The 11334-nt window shown below is 49.4% G+C and overlaps 6 protein-coding genes across 6 annotated transcripts; 3 read left to right on the forward strand and 3 right to left on the reverse strand.

Annotated features, from left to right (window-relative positions):
- Window positions 1-3: 3 nt before the first annotated feature.
- On the forward strand, window positions 4-726 carry C8Q69DRAFT_508848 (hypothetical protein; the record flags this gene model as incomplete). The annotated part of the gene is made up of 1 exon (XM_028633020.1): window positions 4-726. One exon carries the CDS (start codon window positions 4-6, stop codon window positions 724-726), a length of 723 nt encoding a protein of 240 aa, XP_028483264.1.
- Window positions 727-1719: 993 nt separating this feature from the next.
- C8Q69DRAFT_329388 (hypothetical protein) lies at window positions 1720-2910 on the reverse strand. The gene is made up of 3 exons (XM_028627452.1): window positions 2708-2910; window positions 1903-2578; window positions 1720-1872 (listed from the first exon to the last, which is right to left on the reverse strand). Exons 1-3 carry the CDS (start codon window positions 2746-2748, stop codon window positions 1801-1803), a joined length of 789 nt encoding a protein of 262 aa, XP_028483265.1. The 5' UTR covers window positions 2749-2910; the 3' UTR covers window positions 1720-1800.
- Window positions 2911-3976: 1066 nt separating this feature from the next.
- On the reverse strand, window positions 3977-5775 carry C8Q69DRAFT_329354 (transcription factor iws-1). Its single transcript, XM_028627451.1, has 4 exons — window positions 5174-5775; window positions 5032-5114; window positions 4497-4975; window positions 3977-4430 (listed from the first exon to the last, which is right to left on the reverse strand). The coding sequence occupies exons 1-4, from the start codon at window positions 5682-5684 to the stop codon at window positions 4178-4180; spliced, it is 1326 nt and encodes a 441-aa protein (XP_028483266.1). The 5' UTR covers window positions 5685-5775; the 3' UTR covers window positions 3977-4177.
- Window positions 5776-6217: 442 nt separating this feature from the next.
- C8Q69DRAFT_508851 (mitochondrial outer membrane translocase complex, subunit Tom5) lies at window positions 6218-6744 on the forward strand (the record flags this gene model as incomplete). Its single annotated transcript, XM_028633021.1, has 4 exons — window positions 6218-6230; window positions 6370-6404; window positions 6530-6596; window positions 6707-6744. The coding sequence occupies 4 exons, from the start codon at window positions 6218-6220 to the stop codon at window positions 6742-6744; spliced, it is 153 nt and encodes a 50-aa protein (XP_028483267.1).
- Window positions 6745-7261: 517 nt separating this feature from the next.
- Window positions 7262-9049, reverse strand: C8Q69DRAFT_329397 (nucleoporin complex subunit 54-domain-containing protein). Its single transcript, XM_028627453.1, has 3 exons — window positions 8308-9049; window positions 7599-8254; window positions 7262-7538 (listed from the first exon to the last, which is right to left on the reverse strand). Exons 1-3 carry the CDS (start codon window positions 8954-8956, stop codon window positions 7440-7442), a joined length of 1404 nt encoding a protein of 467 aa, XP_028483268.1. The 5' UTR covers window positions 8957-9049; the 3' UTR covers window positions 7262-7439.
- Window positions 9050-9513: 464 nt separating this feature from the next.
- Window positions 9514-10614, forward strand: C8Q69DRAFT_329331 (hypothetical protein). The gene is made up of 4 exons (XM_028627450.1): window positions 9514-9639; window positions 9709-9936; window positions 10023-10155; window positions 10251-10614. Exons 1-4 carry the CDS (start codon window positions 9620-9622, stop codon window positions 10347-10349), a joined length of 480 nt encoding a protein of 159 aa, XP_028483269.1. The 5' UTR covers window positions 9514-9619; the 3' UTR covers window positions 10350-10614.
- The last annotated feature ends 720 nt before the right edge of the window (window positions 10615-11334 follow it).

The raw sequence follows: 11334 nt of genomic DNA on the forward strand, positions 1-11334 counted from the left end.
GCAATGTCACAGTATATCAAAACCAGTCAGCTAGACAGTCAGGTGTCACAGACATTCTTGGATTGTGTGAAAAGGACAGGCGTTGAGTATAATCTCTACGTCGACGAGGGTGGCACCACAGTGGTTGTGCCGGCTGAGCGGCGAGAGATCGATTTTCATGGTCAAGACCAAGAGCTCTTTGATTGTATCATTGCCGTGATTGATCGCATGGACGTGGCTGCGGAGTCGACAATTGAACCCGATGAGAATCATGACAGTGCGATTTCCAGCAACTCCACGACGCACGAGTGGCTGGAAGAGCAAGGTGCAAGTGGCCTAGCCGCTGTTGGCACGCGACCTGCTAGCACAGGTCTTTCGAATCACACCAGTGGAATGGATTCATCCCCAAGTGCCAGGTCAAAGATCGCCAGAAGAGGAAACAATGAGCCTAGGTCGGGTTCGCTGCATTACTGGGCTTACTTAGACGACTATCCAGGCTGCGGAAATGTTAACTCCGAGGCATCCTTTGACGGAACCTGCCACACTTATGCTTCAGCCTTTGCGAGTGTGCAGTTTGAGAATACCGACGATACAGACTACTTGGAAATGGGCATATGGCCACACCATGGATGCTCCAAAGGAAATGAACGAAAGTTCACCATCAAACCCGGCACGCTCGGTGATTGTAAGACCAGAACAACTTACTCGTTCAAAGGCTGGCATGTCCGTTGCGCAAGATGCTTGTGACCGGAAGACATAAGCAGTGCATAAATATTCGTTTAGTGGCGATCGACCAGAAAACATTTGCCTTATGTCGTCGATTCTTCCAATTCATTATTGACATGAGGTTATCAATATACTAGCGGAAGGATATATAAGGACGCTCATTTTCGCTCTACAGATGTATTTAGTTCTTCGCACTCAATTCTCACATTCGTTACTATCTACTATGGTCAATAAGAGTCTTACCCGACAAACTGTAATAAGCAGGTAGTTAGTATTGGCTGCCTAAGTACCTAGTATACAACTTTGGTAATGTACAACTAGACTGGCCCCTGGGCGGTTTCACAATAATTGGAGTTATTAGTTAGCTGGACGTAGAAGCGCTAAGTGCAATTGCTTTAAAGAGACGAAAAGCAATATACATTCTCAAATAAAAGATGTATAGAAAGAAAGTGACTATATCACGTGCTGTAGTACCATCATCAAAGGTAATAATAAGCTTTTATGAGGCGGACTGGAATCTAGGCCCGGAACCCCGGGTGAAAAGTCATGACATCATCAGCTCTTGGGACAAATCTAGTATTGTGAGACGAGATAGATATTCAAAACAGTCTATCGATGAATTTATTTGTCTATCGTATTGATGCATTACCAGATGACAAAATATTGGACAAAGAGCCAACCCAGTAGAGTCGTAGTATCCAGGGAAATGGATAAATATAGGTAGAAAATCAAACCAGCCCGCTCGTCGCTTTTCAAGTTAGAATAATGTACAACGTAACCAGCAGAAAGACAAGAGAGTTGAGGTGAGGTGATGAGTCGAATCGGATGACACCGATCGTTAGGATCATGCAAGACGGAGGATGATGTGTGTGGCAGAGATGGATACTTCGATAGCGATGCTTCTATCGCGGTATCCGTGTTGGCGAAGTCCATGTCGCTGCTATAGAGCGTCCCATGAGTCGGATCTCAAAACTCGCTGGGTTGCCACTAACAGAGCGCAGAGTGGAAGCATAGTCACTGTAGATGACTGAGCTACCATCACTGTTGAACAACTAGTCGCCGGAAGACAGTTTCAGGATCAGCAGAAGTCCCCCTTTACTCCTTCTTCTCCTCCTTGTCCTCCTTCTCCTCCTTCTCCTCCTTCTCTTCCTTCTTTTCCTCCTTGTCCTCCTTCTCTTCCTTCTTCTCGTTCTTGGCCTGCGACTTCTGCTCCGACTGAGAGCGACGCTCCTTCTCTTCGCCCTCGCGAATCTTCTGGTTGCGCTGCCTCATACGCTGCTCCTCAGCGGCGACCATGTCCTTCCACAGATCTTCACCTTCGTAGCGCTCGTGGTGCTCAGTGGGTGGCACAGTGCCCTTCTTGCGGGCGGCATCCAGGAGACCCTCTCCCTTGCGCTGGTCATGAATCTCGAAAGCAGCAGTGGCACACATGACGGCAAGCGTCAGACCCTGGGCGTACACACGAGCCTGAACGATCTTCTGCTGGCCGGTGAGGTAGGGGTTCCGGTTGACCAGAGCGAAGGAGCCGACAATACTCAGAATCCAAGAGGCACCGATAATCTTGTACTTCTCCTCGTGGGCCCAGGCAAGGGCGCGTTCAGAGAAGCTCATTTTGGCCAGTTCCTCGCGACGGAGACGCTCTTCTCGGTTCTCAAGGTAGGTCTGGTTCACATTACGCTCGGCCTCGAAGCGGCGCGAGGAATGGTCGGCGGCGATGATACCGCAGAAGGTACCGGATGAGGTCACCAAGAAAGCCCTCAGGGGAATGGTGAGCTGACGGAAGGAGGGGTATCGTCGTGAAGCAGCCAGAACACCAGCCCAACCGCCGACCAGACCGGCGATAGTTCCGATGGTACCACCTTTCAGGACGGCCCTGCAATGCCCATCATGTTAGCTACTCCCGCTTTCCACTGTCAATCGAATCTGCAGCCAATTTGTTCTACGACTGGCCAAAATGAAGAATGTCTCGCCAAGACAAAGGGCTGCGCGGTGCACTGCTTACCTGTAGTGGGCATCTTCTTCTTCCTTGGTCAAGATCTTCATGGTGGCGGTTGTGTTGCTTCTCTGATAGTTGTTTGTTGTTGCAAATGTCCGCTAGTTCTATTGCGAATGGGAAGTTGAATTCGCACAAGCGATCGTAGTTTTCTCTGGCGGTGCGGGTCGGGTCGATAGATATATAATATATCAATCACGTCGTCACCGGGTGTGGATCCACTGGCGTTTGGTCGTTTCCTCCCCGTAAGTAATAATCAACACACGGTGTCTGCTTTTAACTATCTGCTGTTGTCTTTTCAGCGCAACCACACAGCAAACGAACAGCTTGTCGATTTCTTGTGATAGCGACACTCGAGATGAGAGCAGGAATAATATGCAATCTGGATCAATTGGACATAAGGAAATACTCAGCACTGACGGTGACGAGGGGGTGAGGTCAGGATTATATTTATTATCTATTATTGTACGGGGAAGCCGGAAGCGGGAAGCTGCTTGCGGTCAAACGCCGCCCCGTGACGTTGACTGGCGGAAGTGGTCTTTTCTCGGGATTTGGAGAAGCAGACAGGGCAGTCTGGTACGCCTGCGTTACCGTCATTTTTACTCCCGGCCCACGCCACGTCGAGCATTGCGGTTTCCTCCGCGTATTCAGCCGTACCGACCGCCCGAGAAAGCAGCAGCATTATTATTATTATCATTATTACTTCTCCTTGTCTTGCCGAAGCGGTCAATAATGAGATTATTAGATAAGCCAGCAAATAAATAAGTAACTAGTTTAAGAAGAACTAATTAAATAATAGAAATTGCAAAAGGCGACGTCCGATAGCCTGCAGAGCCTGGAGAAAACTCGGGCCAGTCCCATGACGTCGGCTGACTCAGCCGTCCTCCTTCCATTCCGTCTGCTTTTCGTGCGATCCTGACTGGCCCGATTCCCGTCGTGAGGGGAAAGTAATCATGAGGGGAAATGCCTTCTCCTCTGAGGGGCTGGAGTAGAGATTACCATAATACCATAATAATATGGTATGTTCAGAGTAATAAACATCCAAGATATCTCCGAGACCTTGCAGGGGCAGAAACATGCAGGAAAAGTCGCTAGAGAAGAACTAACTACGTCATAGATGCTTTTTTTTCTATGGGATTTCCCTGATTTCGTGATGCTTCTCGAAGTAAATGAAACAGAACAGCTCATCTGCAAACACCGCCAGAATGAAGCTCCCTCGTTACTGCAGCGGGATGAACATACTCATACACAAATGCAAGCATGGACGAGAATAGAAACAACCAGACTCCATGACCCGTAGACGCCACCGGAAATGCCCCAGAACGAGACCCATGCGGGTCCACATCGCAGAAAGATTAAAGTAACCCCAGTTCATCGCAGACAGGTGCCAGGTGGATTCTATCCCATAGGCCCCAGTGTTTGTGAATGATATAGAGTCGATAGAGGGCGAAGAGACGGACAGAGCAAGACAGCCATGCTCTATCTCCGGGATCCCTTCTGAGCCGCAATCTGCCGCGCCTTCATACGGCGGAAACGATCCTCTCCGCTCGCACCCAGCGGACGGGCAAACTTGCTCTCCTGCACAACGGTCGAGCGCGGCACGACCGTGTACGACGTATGAGTCTGGTCCACCCGCGCGCGGTTCGCCAAGCGCGGCGGAAGGAGCTCGCGTGCACGTGCTTCCGCCGCCGTGGCCTGCGCATTTAGTACCTGCGGGCGCATTGCCAGCTTCCTGTAGTAGTCATTAGTGTATGCTCGACGAATGACGGAGAGAAAGAAGAGTAAGTGAAGAACATACGTAGGATCAAAGTCCGCCTCCTGGTACACACGCTTCGAGTAGTCATCGCTCCGCTGCAGGATCGGGCGAGTCCACTCCGCCAGCAGACGTTCCGCCTGGCGCTTGATGCCCGGTTCCGGTCTCTTGCTCTTGGTGTAGAAGACAATGACCTTGCCGATACCACTGGCGATCAGAGCTTCCTTGTTGATAGGCAGCTTCGCCAGCGCGTTCATGAGGTCGCGCTGAATGTTGTATGCTGGCAGCGATCCGTCGTCCAGAGGCTCCAGGAAGAACTTTACCGCCTCGAGAAGGTTGATCTCGGGGTCAACCAGACTGTTGACATATTGATTGCGGTTCAGGAGCGACACCACTTCCGGGAGCATCCTGAGCTTGTGCATCGCAGGCTTACCTTCCCGGCGGTTAACGGCGTCCAGCTGGGCTGCCTGTGTCATGCGCTTGCGGACATCCTCGATCTCAGCATCGGCCATCTGTTCCAGGTCCTGCAGAGACTTATTAGCACCCTCCGACTACACAAGTCAATTTCGGAAGCACTTACAATGCCATCCGCTTTGCGAGCTCTTCTCTTAGTTGGCTTCTTCAGTGCCTCGTCCATAGCACGGTCGAGGGCTCGGCGGCGTCCTGTTCAGCGTCCATCAGTAACCGTTGACCCCAATCCCAGTAATACTAGAGAAACTCACTCGTAGCGGGATCCAAGTGCTCCTCGTCTTCTGGAGTGGCCTCCTTTCTCCTCCTGCGGTCACCATCCCTTCTCCTGCGACCCTTTCCCTCCGCTTCCTCTCCGCCGACCTCCTCGTCGTCTCGTCGCTTCTTTCTCCGACCCTCCTTTCTCTTGGGTCTCTCTCCGTCCTCGCCATCTCGCTTGCGCTTGTGACGACCGATGAGCTTCAGGTTCTCCTCATCAATCGCCAGAGCAGGACGCTCTTCGATAGCGACATTGTCGGGATCGAAGTCTTCGAACTGCGCTTCATCGACTTCCGACAACACCGACTCGTCATCGGACAACAGATCGGCAGCAGCGTTATCATTCTCCTGCTCTTCATTCTCAATATTTGTCGCTTCCGCATCTTCATGGCCGTTCTCTTCATGACCGTTCTCTTCATGACCGTTCTCTTCATGACCGTTCTCTTCGTGGTGGTTATTCTCCTCAGCGACCGGCGAGCCGGGACGATCTTCCGGTGTAGCAGACATTATCACAGCTTTATATCTCTGACCACTTCTCTAAATGGGGGAGATACAAAATCGAAATAGACAAGACGCGACTCGAGATTGTTGCTGATGTGAATAAAAAGACGTTATTCCTTGGCTCTCCGAGGCGCGCTTCCCGAGACTTTCGCGCAATGCTAAAGTGACCAGAAATCACCAAGCCTTGACTAGTATATGCGAACACCGTAAAACCGTTGATGCTGACTGCTGATCAGCCCACAAAATATGAGAAGATGATGAATAGAGAAGTCAAGCTCCGTTGCACGACTTCTCGCGGGGTGGCTGGTTTGAAAGGGGACGACGTTGCGGCTCAAATAAATTCGGGCCCCAAAGACGCAGTTGGCCTGTGCGTCCGGCTGGTGAAAGCTTTCGAGAAAGTCCGGGCAGCGATAACTTAGCTCTCGAGAATATATTAATACATATCCCATTCAACAACGCTACATAGTACTGGACTCGCACGACTCTTGTTATAACCATACCTTACTTCTTCATTACAAGAATCACATAAAGCCGTCAAAATGTTTATGCCAGGTACGCTCAACCTTCTTACACATTCCCAATCACCATCCTTCCAGTAATACTACATAAAGCTTTAAATCATGACCCTTGCTCTTTTACCGAAACATCACTCTTTCAAACCAATATCACTGACTCAAATAAATCATAACAGGCCAGGAACCACAGCTCTCTAAGGAGGAGATCCGCGTATGTAACCCTCTCAGCACCCCAACTCCATCCTTCCATCCGCTGCTGCATCAACCACAAAACTCAAACAATAACGCAAAGATAATTACAAAAATCCCCAATTCTAATACATCTACACTTCACAGGCCGGAGAGTTCGAAGCCCAACAGACCGTCAACTCTGCCATCGTCGCCGGTATCCTCCTTTACCTCTGTAAGTCCCATTGCTCTTTCCATGCCATTGCATTTCGATCACGCCCTTCTTTCTTTTTTTCATTCCCGGGAAAGCGAGAACTAACGAATTCGTTTCAAAAAAAACTATAGCTCCCTTCGCCGTCGACTTCGTCAAGAAGTTCTTGTAAATTTAGTCTATGCCGAATTTGTCCTTCTCCTTTCGTTACGCATAATGCTGGTTTTCGGAATCTGATCGGTTATGTATGCGATATGGGATATGGACATGGACATGGCATAACTCTCACCTCACCTCACTTCACCTTCCCTACGTCATTCATCATGGGACGAATGCATTGATGGAGTCTGGAAAGATGATGGCAAATTAAGTTTCCTCTTTTCGTTATCATGAGGTGGCTTTGGATATTGTCTCGTCTGTCTGTCTGTCTTGTCTGTTTTATTTTTGTTCTTTCTTAGATATGTCGTGTCGACAAAGAACTCGACATACATAGATGTATTGGTATTGTACATTCTTGATCCTTGATATTAGGGAAAAGGTAGAAAACGGAGATAAGAAGAAAAACTTTGAAAAAGAAAAGAAACAAGACCAAGACGAGACCAGTGACGACCAGGCTGCTTTTTATGCTACCACAAAAACAGATTCCAAACAAAAACAGCTTGTCATGTAAAAAAGGACCCGTCTTCCCGTATAACGCCGTCTCCCGAAAGAACATCAGACGTAGCTATCTTGGACCAAGGCCAGATGTTGCTCGAATCTCGAATCATGCATGAGAAAATAATTTAAAGAGCTGAAAACGAAAAGAAATGCGTTCCGCCATTATCACCAAAGGTAGCTTAAACCGAAGAACTTTACTCCTGCATGGGTTCAGTTACCATTCGAGTTTTGGACCTCTTCAAAGTCTTTCTTCACCGCCTCTAACTCCTTGTGCAGGTGCTGGATTTGAGATGCGTAGTCCTCGAGAATCTGGAACATAATATTAGTTTACGCTGTAAAAATGTTCAATGGAATTATAAGGGAGCGCACCTTCTTGGCAGTCTTCACTACAGACTCATCCAGTCCGTCATCTGCTTCCTCGGCTGCAGCTGGTCCAGCCTTTTCAATTTCCAACTGTAGCAGCTTTGAACGCTCGCGGATGGCGAGCATTCTCGCCCAGATCTCCTCGGCGCGTCCGTTGAGCGAGGGGTCAAAGACAGCACGTTCCAGTTGCGTCAGCTTCTTCTTCAGCTCCTCCTCTGCGTCATCCATGGCATAACCACGGTTTCGCAGCACCTGCGTCTTGGCCGCCAGGGAGAGGCATCGCTGGCTCAACACGATGTGTTTTCGACGGCAGTCCGCAATCTTGACTGAGATCTTCAAGTCATGCCTCGAAAGCAAGTCGGTGAGGCAGTTGTTGATTTCGTGCAGTCGAGTCTGCATGATAGTCAGGAAGTCTTTCTGCCTCTGCGCCCGCTTGCCAATCTCCCAGAATCCTTTCACCAGAACTGGAACATAGCCCGCGTTGGGACGCTGGCGTAGCGCTTCTTCCCATTTCGACTCATCATCATCGGGTCCTGGCTGGAAGAACGGTGCGGAATCTTCACCGACGTTGTTGTAGAGATATGTCCGGAAAGGAGACGTCCGGTTGACGGGTTCCCATTTGTCTTTGACGATCATCATCTGCATAGGCACCGTTCGATGAACTATTTGCTATATTAACAACTTGATGCCTCAACGCTGATAACTCCAAACTCACCTCCGGTAGTCGCACGACCCGGAGACCACAAGCTAGATCCCAAGTTCTGCTGTTGAGTGCTCTGGCCGAGCTGGGGCTGCTGCTGTGGTTGTTGTTGTTGCTGCTGCCCAGCGATCAAAGAGCCACCAAACAATGACGACTGCTGCTGAGGCTGTTGTTGCTGCTGCGTGTTTGATCCCAACCCACCGAACAATCCACCGGTCTGCTGCTGAGGCTGCTGTTGCTGCTGCTGTCCAAAGCCACCAAACAGACTGCCTTGGGGTTTCTGCTGGGTCGTGGAACCGAAGAGACCACCGGTCTGCGGTTGACTCTGGTTCTGAGTCGTCGATCCGAACAGTCCTCCACTCTGTTGCGGTTGCGATGTCGCAGCCGAGCCAAACAGGCCACCACCACCAGAGGTCTGGTTCTGCGTGTTCCCAAAGAGCCCTCCGCTGGGCTTGTTCTGTGTAGAGCCAAACAATCCTCCACCACTCTGCTGATTTTGCGCCGAGCCAAATAGACCACCTCCAGTTTGTGGAGTATTCTGCGTAGAGCCGAAAAGACCTCCTCCACTCTGCTGCTGCTGGTTTCCAGCCGTATTTGAGCCAAACCCACCGAACAGGCCGCCGCTCTGTTGCGGCTGTTGGGTCTGTCCTCCGAACAAAGACATTGCGAAAATAGACCCTGATAATTAACTGTATGGAATGATGGGACGTGGTAGACGTATTAAGAGGGAGGGGTGGGATAGCTCCCCAACGGAATTGTTTCTTGTTGAAGGATTGCAAGCTGCTAGGGCAGATAAAAGGTCAAAAGAGTGACGATTCGAGATCGCATGCCCAGGCCCGATAAGATAGAGTCAGTAAAGCGACAGGGAGCTCTTTTGACTCGCGAGAAATCGTAGCAGCAGCGCGGCAGCTCCGAGCTCGATTTGGCGATTTGTTTTTCGAGTGGACGTCCCGTCACGTGATTTTACTCTAGTTGCACCAACACCAGCAATGAATCTGCATTGAGGGACATCATCAATAAGAGAAATACAGTGAATAATCGACTTAAATCCCTTCCCATTAAGAAATCTCCAACCTGAGCATCTCATACTCCCATCCTGTCCAAAAGAGCGCATATCGCATTGCAAGGACGGCCTTACTTACATAAGCCATCCAATCCCGGCCTCTGAGCGAGGCCCCGTCAGCCAATCAGAGCAATCTCGAAAGAACTGACCTTCAACCTCGCAAGCTGCCCTCTCGCTCCAAACGGCCCTCGAAACGACTGTCCACCTCGCCCTCCGATTGCAAGCAGACCAGGCAGTTTCTCCAGCGCCTCAAATACCGCCAAGATGTCTCGAAGACAGCCCCAGTATGGAATTGCCCTTCTCCGTCGTGGCTTTTCTGCGCGCTCAATTGCTGATGAATCGTAACATGACAGGTTCAATCAAACCCTCCTCATCGACCCGACGCCGATGCCCGATGACATCCCCAAGGTCCAGGAGATCGGTGCTACGTCTGCTCCGCTGATGAGCGCGTCGTTCTTTATCGGCGATAAGTGCAAGGCCTACAATGATGACTACATGAAGTGCAAGGCGGAGGCGAACGGACGGGGCGAGCTGGAGTGCCTGAAGGAGGGTCGGAAGGTCACACGTTGCGCCGCGAGCGTGTATGTATCACCAATGGGAAGAATGGGTTATATAGAAGGGAATCACGGATGCATGGATGACTGACCCGGTTTCGGTTTGTCTGCAGGATCAAGGACATCAACACACACTGCCTGAAGCAGTTCACCGCGCACTGGGAGTGTCTGGAAAACAACAACCACCACATGTGGGAATGCCGCAAGCCCGAGATGGAATTGAACCAATGCGTGTTCGAGAAGCTCGTACGTTTCCCAATTCCCCTACTCTCTCCTACCACAGTCCGCGCGGCTCTCTCTGCAATATCAAAAACCCATCTAACATGCAAAACACTATACAGGGCCTTAAGAAAACCATCCCCGGAACCCCAGAAGGTCAGACTCCCGTCCATCTGCGACCGAAGCAGCTATACGCGCAATTCCCTGGACCTCAGTACTAGAAAACAAGGACCCCCCTCTGTACTTGTGTCACTTTTTTTATGGTCTCCCGTTATTTTTGAAAGAGAAGTGTTTCAGCACGAAACTCTGTGTTTGTACATATTAGCATCAGGAATGATCATGTGGTTTTCTGTACGCAAAAATCTGTGCTGTTATCGAGGTCGAGGGCTGTGGGCCTTATTTGCTTTCTGCAGCCAGTGGTCTGTCTGATCTGATCTGATCTAGTCTGATCTGGTCTATGCGGGCGGAGTAATGTCTCCGATGGGATTTTTAAATCCATCTTATGATCCGCTCAAGCATGTATCGTTGGGTAAGGACTTCCAATGATATGCTTCAGATATATGAAATCAAGCATATACGACGGTTATTCGTACTCGGTTCTTTTCTCCAGTATAATACCGTGATGTGCTATAGCTGACTCGATCGATTGGGTTTATTTTAACCGGGTTGTATAAATATCCGTGAAGTGTCAAGATATATGCGATGGAAGTAGAAGACCTAGTGTCTGCCCTTTCGATTGATCCTGTCTTGTCACGAAAGCCAATAGGGACCGAGGCTGGAATTTACACGCAGGTATAGGGCCAATGGATCACTTATACGGCTATTCCGAACTGATAGCTGATTTTTGATACTGGGTTTATTTTTTTTTTTCATTCTTGTATAAATCTCACCTATAGTCAGGAATATGTTTATTCCATACAAGTCTTCTAGAGACCCTAATCCCAACAGGAACTGTCCAATCATAACAGTTGAATTGAACCAGTTCTCCAAAAAAAAAAAAAAAAAAACCTCTTTTTCCTTTTCTATAGATCCCTCTCCCTAGACGCTTGCGAAATCTGATAATAACTTGGTTAGATAGACAAAGGAACAGGTGGCTGTCAAGAAGGTATACCTGAAATTTGTACACTATGTATATATATGCAAAGAAATCAAAACCAAATGTCGGCTTAGATCAGGGGGAAAAGAAAGATGGCAAGAGGGCGTGAA

The sequence above is a fragment of the Paecilomyces variotii genome (genome assembly GCF_004022145.1).
Source record: "Paecilomyces variotii strain CBS 101075 chromosome Unknown C8Q69scaffold_9, whole genome shotgun sequence".
In the NCBI taxonomy this organism is placed as follows: domain Eukaryota; kingdom Fungi; phylum Ascomycota; class Eurotiomycetes; order Eurotiales; family Thermoascaceae; genus Paecilomyces; species Paecilomyces variotii.